This window comes from Stomoxys calcitrans, chromosome 1, assembly GCF_963082655.1.
Source record: "Stomoxys calcitrans chromosome 1, idStoCalc2.1, whole genome shotgun sequence".
Classification (NCBI taxonomy): Eukaryota; Metazoa; Arthropoda; class Insecta; order Diptera; family Muscidae; genus Stomoxys; species Stomoxys calcitrans.
The window spans coordinates 155,404,678-155,412,728 of NC_081552.1; the positions used below are offsets into that span (position 1 = coordinate 155,404,678).

General features: G+C 38.1%; 1 protein-coding gene across 2 annotated transcripts in view; it reads left to right on the forward strand.

The window, feature by feature from the left end:
* LOC106088627 (puromycin-sensitive aminopeptidase) overlaps positions 1 to 6,951 on the forward strand; it is a 42,528-nt gene extending 35,577 nt beyond the window's left edge. For both annotated transcript variants that reach the window (XM_059360111.1, XM_013254224.2), the window contains exon 7: positions 6,371 to 6,951. In XM_059360111.1, coding sequence (XP_059216094.1) covers positions 6,371 to 6,580 — 210 coding nt within the window. In that variant the 3' untranslated portion in view covers positions 6,581 to 6,951. The remainder of the gene's footprint in view (positions 1 to 6,370) is intronic.
* The last annotated feature ends 1,100 nt before the right edge of the window (positions 6,952 to 8,051 follow it).

An 8,051-nucleotide genomic window follows, 5' to 3' on the forward strand; every position in this document is an offset into this window, starting at 1 on the left:
TGGGTGATTTGCCACCCACAATTTCTTTGCAGGTGGGTGGGGCCGTAGATATAACCCTGTGTGGGTTTCGGCGCACAGGGGGGTCAGAGGGTCGGAGCTTACGTCCTTGAGCTAAAGAAACCGCGACATCGCCCTAATTGCTCTTCGGGTGTTGTTAATTCCGATCTGTCCTCATATTTTTTTATTGCCGTTGGGCTTATACTATTGCCGCTCGTTTGTTTTACAGACTTTCGGCTTGCTCTGCCAACATATTAATATATATTCGCTTATCTCTGCGAACTAGACTCTTGACCAGCGAGGCGCGATATTCAGTCCTGGCCGCAATTTTAGTTACACTTGATTTTGCCCGTAGCAGAACCTTGCGTAGAATTTCCAGTGTTTTATTTCCTCTTTAGTTTTGTTGCTTATCCATGGTTTTTAGGATCGTCGAGCAATGCCTATGATAGAGGTGGCCGTCTACGTACATGTTGCTGTTATGTCGGTCCACTTCAGGGTGTTATTTTGCAGCTTCTCCGTTAATGTTGCCTTGTATTCGTGGCATGTTTCGGGGTCTTTTAGGTTTAAGAAGTTGAACTTTGTGCTTTTTCATTTTCAAGTTTTTACATTTCACAATTTTTGTTTGTTTCTCTTTCGAGACGAGCTCAATGATCGGAGATTTTCTTTGCAAATGGAAAAGGAAAGCCAGAGATCGCAACACACATCAACCACTATGGGACGCGTTTCATCTTTGAGTTTGTTTGAGTCCTTTTCACGACGGCTGGGCGTAGACGTAGAGTGGCCACTAAGAGCATGTGGTCACTATCAATGTCGCCTCCACGTCTAGTTCTCACATCCAACAGCGAACCCAGAAAGAGTTTACTGATAAGTACGTGGCCGATTAGATAACGGGTATTTCCACCTGGTGATTCCCAAGTGTATTTGTGTATATTTTTGTGGAGGAATTTTGTGCCTGCAATAAGGAGCCGGTTTCTTGCGCAGAAATCAACCAATCTATCGCCAATGTCATTCCTGGTATCGCCAAGTCCTTGCATTCCCATGATTGATTGTAAATTATTGTTGTTATTGCCTACCTTGACATTATAATCTCACATAACTGAATCGAGTAGGGAATAGAATTGATCCTTTGTTTCGTTTTCATTGGAGTCTATTGGCGCGTAGAATTGCACAATAGATATTTTGCGGAATTTTGAATTAATTCTTGCCGTCATGATATGAAATTGTATGATAGAAGAGCTCGCTTTACTTTCGGCGACAACAAAAGGCCGACTCCATTTATACGGTGGATTTTATTACTTGTGCTAACTTTTTGGTTCGCCCCGCATATTTTATTTTTGCGGTACCCGTCATATCTGACGAGCATTCCCCCAACCACGACCCGGGCAGGCGTCCGATGGGAGAAGTTGCATGGAAACTCTGCATTTTCTTATAACGTCCGTTAATATAATCATCAACGATGTAGTGCTGTGCGATTTTCCGTGCTAAGCTCGGTCCCGAGCGAACCGGATAATTGAGGTTGTACGTCGAAATTTGGTCCCAAAATAAGTCGTCTGTGTTCATAGTAATTTTTATACCCACCATCATAGGATAAGGGTATACTAAGCTAGTCATTCCATTTGTAATACCTCGAAATATTGATCTAGGACCCTATAAAGCATATATATTATTGATCGTCTCGACATTTTGAGTCGAAGTAGCCATGTCCGTCCGTTTGTCGAAATCACGATAGCGGTCGAACGCGTTAAGCTAGTCGCTTGAAATTTTGCACAGATACTTAATATTGATGTAGGTCGTTGGGGATTGCAAATGGGCCATATCGGTTCAGATTTCGATATATCTCCCATATAAACCGATTTCCCGATTTGACTTCTTGAGCTCCTGGAAGCCGCAATTTTTGTCCGATTTGTATTCTGTTATAACTTCCAACAACTATAAAACTTCTCTCCAAAAAAAGTGTCGCAGTGCGGCACGCCGTTAGGACTCGGCAATAAAAAGGAGGCCCCTTATCATTGAGCTTAAAAAAAACTTGAATCGGACTGCACTCATTGATATGTGAGAAGTTTGCCATGTTCCTTAGTGGAATGTTCATGGGCAAAATTTGCAATTTGCATATAACTTCCAACAACTGCGCCAAGTATGGTCTGAATATGTGTATAACCTAATATAGCTCCCATATAAACCGATCTCCCGATTTAACGTCTTGAGCCCCTGGGAGCCCCAATTTTCATCCGATTTGGTTGAAATTTTTCTAATAGTATTCTGTAAGGACTTCCAACTAGAACGGTCCAAATTGTTCAAGTACATGATATAGCTCCCATATAAATTTTGAAATTTATAGGGAAATGTTGCATATAGTGTCTATAACCAGATATAGCGCCCATATTTTAGCAGAATCCATAGTGATGGGTTTCCAGGTTCGGCCAACGTAGCACGCTCTTACTTGTTAATTTTTTTGTGTATTTATTATTTCAATATAATACAAAAAACCATGCGGCCAAATAACTGTGTTACAAGGCAAGCTACCCCAGAAAAATTGTATCTATACGATATGAAAACAGTAAAAAATAAAATCTAAATAAAAAATTAATAAGTAGCAAAATTGACTCCCCAGCCGTAATACACAAAAATATATTTATGAACATACCTGAAGTTTAATTGCCAAAAGAAATTAACTAGGTCAGTGATAAAATTGCAATGAAAGTCGGTCAAATTAACTTAAACGTATATACAAATGTGAATTGTAACTAAGGGGCGGGTACTAAATGGTTAAAATATTCTAATTCCAGCAAAGAGCAACTCTAACTAGCAACGACTTCATATAAATAGAATTCCTAATAAGTGGAATCACTATTTGCGGATTTCTGGCGGACCTACCACTAAACATAAAGCTTTCATACCGAGCAAGCGGTCGCCCACATTTGATGATTTTATGGAACATAAGAAGTAAACGGAATTTAATGAAATCATCAAATGGACAACCTAGGAACTGCTGTACATAATTCGAAATGTGGTCACGCCTATTAACATTATAAACAAAGCGCACGATCGTATTCACGATCCGTTTAATCGACGCTATATGAATTAAGTTAGTACCGGAAAAACCTCAAGGTCATACATAACTTGGGACAGCTAAAGGGTATGAGCAAGGCATTTCCCCACAGAAGTAGGCGAGTAAATATTAGAAGCGTAAATTCTTCTCAATGAACTCCACACCCTACAAGAAACCAAATCAATATGCGATTTAAATGTGAATCTCGAATCGAGGACAATGCCAAGTGCCAAACACCGTTCATCACAATATTAAAATCAAAGATGTTAAGATCATTAGATCCGAACATAATAGCCTTGGTCTTGGATGAATTAACTGTAAGGTGATTAACAGAAGTCCAACGCAAGAGAATCGTTAATACTAGCTTTCAATAGACCCGATGAACAACGATGACCACCAAACAGAAGAAAAACATCATCAGCCTAAACAAAAATGTGTTTGCAGGCAACAGTATCAATAGCTTGTTTCATGTCATTGACGTACAGAATAAACAAAAGGGGACCGAGAATAGGTCCTTGGGGAACTCCAGTTGTTAAAGAAAGCATGGATGACGTTAAACCGTTGGCCGTGAGCACCACACACGCTGGAACATTGAGGTCCGATCTGTGTGGTGCTCATTACTGTCATGAGAAGCTTAGTTGCGAGCTACCGGGCGCGTCCAGAGACTTCGAATTTTCGTCAATTACTGTACTACTGATACGAACTTACAGCTATCAGTTTTAAATGAAAAACTTTATATTTGGTTTAACAAGCATGTTCCTGAGAAAACGAAAATAATTAGATATGGCAAACCAGAATGGTACAATAATAATGATGTGCGGTTAGCTATCCTTAACAGGGATTTGGCATATCGCGCTTCTATTGAAGAACCCTCTGCCAGTAATGACTTGCGGCATAAGAGATACAAGGCTATGGCTCGTAATACTATAAGAAGGGTTAAACGCTCATATGGTGCTCGTTTTTTTGCTGGTTCCACAGATTCGAGAGAATTGTGGTTTAAAATACGCTCTACCGGCAGTCTTGATTCAGTTATATGTGATAGCAATTGTGATATAGATCCTAGTTTGTTGAATAATTATTTTACTTCTTCTAATTCTTACCATGTGATTTTAGCCAAATAAATAGTTCTTACTCTGATAGCCGTAACAACACCCTTAACTTTAGAAATATGTATCCGGACGAATTACAATGTGCAATATTTAGAATTAAGTCGAATGCTTTGGGAACCGATGGTATACCTATTCGATTTATTAAGTTAATCTTACCTTATATTCAGCAGCATATACCACATTTTTTTAATACTATCCTAATGACGATAGTATTATTTCCTGTATTTCCTGTTGCATGGAAACTAGCTAGAGTTACTCCCCTACGGAAAAAAGACACTACCGGTCAAAGTTGTTCTGATTATCGTCCAATCTCCATTCTTCCAGCATTATCGAAGGCATTTGAAATAATAATAAGAGATCAACTTGTGGATCATCTTAATCGTTTTTCATTGATTGACCCTTGTCAATCGGGTTTTAGAAAACACCACAGTACCACATCTCTTATGGTCAAACTTACTGATGAGATCAGGCGTGCTGTTGATAAAGGCAATCCCTGTATTTTGCCGCACTTGACCTCAGCAAAGCTTTCGATTCTGTTGACCATGACATTCTTTTTTTAAAACTCTTTAACAATTTCAATTTGTCGCATACCTCTTGTAGACTTCTTATGTCATTTTTGTCAAATCGCTCGCAGTATGTAGTCTGCAATGATCGTGTTTCTAATGGTAATTCTGTTTCTACTGGTGTACCCCAAGGTTCTGTCTTGGGACCTGTTTTGTTTATGCTCTATGTTAATGACTTTCGTTCTTGTGTTCAACATGTAGATTTAGCAATATATGCCGATGATTTTCAGTTGTTAAGTACAGCTGACACCGGTAAGTTAGAAAGTTGCATCTCGAACCTTGATGAAGATATTGGACGAGTTTGTCAATGGGCTCGGTCAAATAACTTAACAATTAACATTGGTAAAACAAAATGCGTGGTATTCAATAGCTCACGTCATCACTACTCTCCTCAAAATATTATTGTTCAAAACAATGTTGTCACATCGACTGATACTATGATTCGGATATTGTATTCTCCTTGCACATTGCACAAATCTGCTCCAAATTAAACTTTATACTTAAAAAGCTCTACATTTTGAATGTTATTTTACCCACACAATTAAAATATATGCTGGCTCATTCGTTGCTGATGCCTCATATATTGTATGGTGCTGAGGTATATTCCGCATCCAATAGGACTAATCTGCTTAGGCTTCAGAAGTGTTTCCACAGCATACTACGGTTTGTTTACGGTCGTCGTTTTAGACGAGACTATGAATACTTTGCGAAACAATTACTTGGATGCTCTTTTGAGCACTTTCTCAATATTAGATGCCTCTGCTTTTTCTTCAATATCCTTAAGTACCGTGAACCCAGTTACCTTCTTCCTTACTTTCAATTCTTGCATTCGACCCGGAACTCTCAAATTCGTATTGAAAGTTTCAATCACGTTGTATTTGAAAGATCATTTGTAATTCGCTTGTCTAGGCTATGGAATACTCTTCCTTCTAGTCTTAAAAACATCTCAGTATGTCAACAAACTTTTAAGTCTAAGCTAATCCAACATTTCTTATAGGCAACTCAATTGAATTAATTTTCATCCCTGATAATATCTCACATTTGCTGCTTTTTCTTGGTGTTTGAACGGATAATTGTGCGTTAGACTATGTTACTAATTTTTTTTTTTAACAATTTTTTTTACATTCAATAAATTTGTTATTTATTTATTTTAGTGATAGTATTATATTAGACTTTAGTATTGATTTTTGTATTATAAAAACCTGAAAGTGTTCCAATCTATCAATGTAAAGCCCGGGTGGGCGATGTTTGATTAATAAAAATGAATGAATGCTCCATCCGGAGTAGGTGTAACTGCAGTCGCGGACAATCAGCGGTATAGAGCAGAGAGTCTTAGCGAGAGGTCGGGTGGCACCGGCTCTTGCACAATTACTGAGTGCCAACTATGCTCGATATGACAAGGCGAGTTATTGGCGCCTTTAAATAACCAAGGGCCACCCTGTTCCCGCGGCGATCGGTCCTTTGGACCAGAACAAGCTTGCTCACCTACAGGAGCTTGACGAGGATCGTCACCTCCACATGAAAATGTGGTTACAACAACAACAGAGATTTATATTTATAATGATATTTTTAATCAAAGCTTTTCATTTGTTTTAAACTTTTCGTCAATATAATGATTAACATTTCGCTTTTTTCTTTTTTTACTCCTGCAGGGTGGATTTTTGTTAGCACGCCTAATCAAATACCTAATCGAAAATTTTGCATCTGAAGAACGCGCTATTGAAGTTGAAGAGTTCTTTAAGTTGAAACAATTTCCAGGTACCGAAAGAACTGTTTCACAAGCGGTTGAAACAATCCGCCTCAACACCGCCTGGTTGGAACGGGATCGTGATTCTTTAACCGCATATTTAAAGAAGCAATAAATTGGGCCATACTTGAAGAGGCAAATTATTAAAGTTGAGAGAGAATAATGTTTAACCCTAAGCTACAACATATAAACCAAAGCCATTTATAAAGAAGTAACTAACAACAAGTTGCAGATTGCATCCACTTGCAATCGTATTGCGTCTTGATCCATTGTTGTAACACAATTTTTTTTCAAACACTTGGCCATAAATTATTTTTTTTTTTGTTTTTATTTACATGAAATTTGTAAACGAGTTCATTGAAACGTAATTTATTAAATACTTTCATATTGCAGAAAAACAAAAATAATATTTAACATAGTTATGCATTTCCTAGAATTATTATACGTAAACAACAAAAGACCAATAAAATGGATTTTTTGTAAAAACTTTATTACTGGGCAAGGTTGAAAAGTTATGTGCTATTGTAAAGAGATTTTCGATATTGTCATACATGTCTTTCTTATAAGAAAGTGATTTTACCTTCAATGCTTAAGTTGAACTCTTTAGATGAAAAATTAACTATACAACATGCAAATATCTTCATGGGACATTCTGATAAGGTTAGGTTGAAAAGAGGGTGCGAGGGTGCCACTACGGACATACACCTAAACCAGTAGTCGGCTTGTTTGTTTGTTTGTTTATTAATGACTGGCTGAACCGGGCCCGCTCTGCTGCGCCTTCTTTTACTTTATATGGAAAAAATTATCTTTACGAAACAGTAAATTTATTCCGCTTGACTAACAGTATAAGAATATAAATGCCTTTATCTGGATCCTACATGATTTTTATTGGCCTATGAATTCGTTCAGATGGTAAAGGGTCATTAACGCTTGGGTGTTTGATATACTCTATTCTTAAAAGTCTTTATTTCAGCCCGTTATTGTCATGATGTCCGATTTGGGGGTGTTTTCGTGGGTGAGGTGGTCCCCTAGACATTAACGTTTGGGTGTTTGATATACTCTATTCTTAAAAGTCTTTATTTCAGCCTGTTATTGTCATGATGTCCGATTTGGGGTGTTTTCGTGGGTGAGGTGGTCCCCTAGACACTTGGCCCTGAAAAAAATATCAGCATCGTGCTCAAATACCTTTTATTTAAACCCAATATTGCCATTGGTTTAAGTTGAGTTTATGGGATGAGATGTCCTCAAATCTCGTGCTCTTCTCCCCAAAACATTTCATTTGAGCAACACATTGACGTGAGCGGTAAATGTGTTCGATTTAAAGGTGTCTTGGGGAGTGGGGTGGTCCCCAAATATCATTTATTTGAAACCCATATTGGCATTGGCCACAAGATTAGATATCAAATTCGTTTTCTAATCTCAAATACCTTCCTTTTAATCCATTATTGCAAAAGTCAGCAAATATGTCCGGTTTGGGGTATGGGCCCTAAAAACTATCAATATCCAGATCCACTCCCTTTTACCCAAATTGTCATGGTGAGCAAATACGTTCCATTTGGGGGTTGTTATGGGGTGGGACGTCTCCT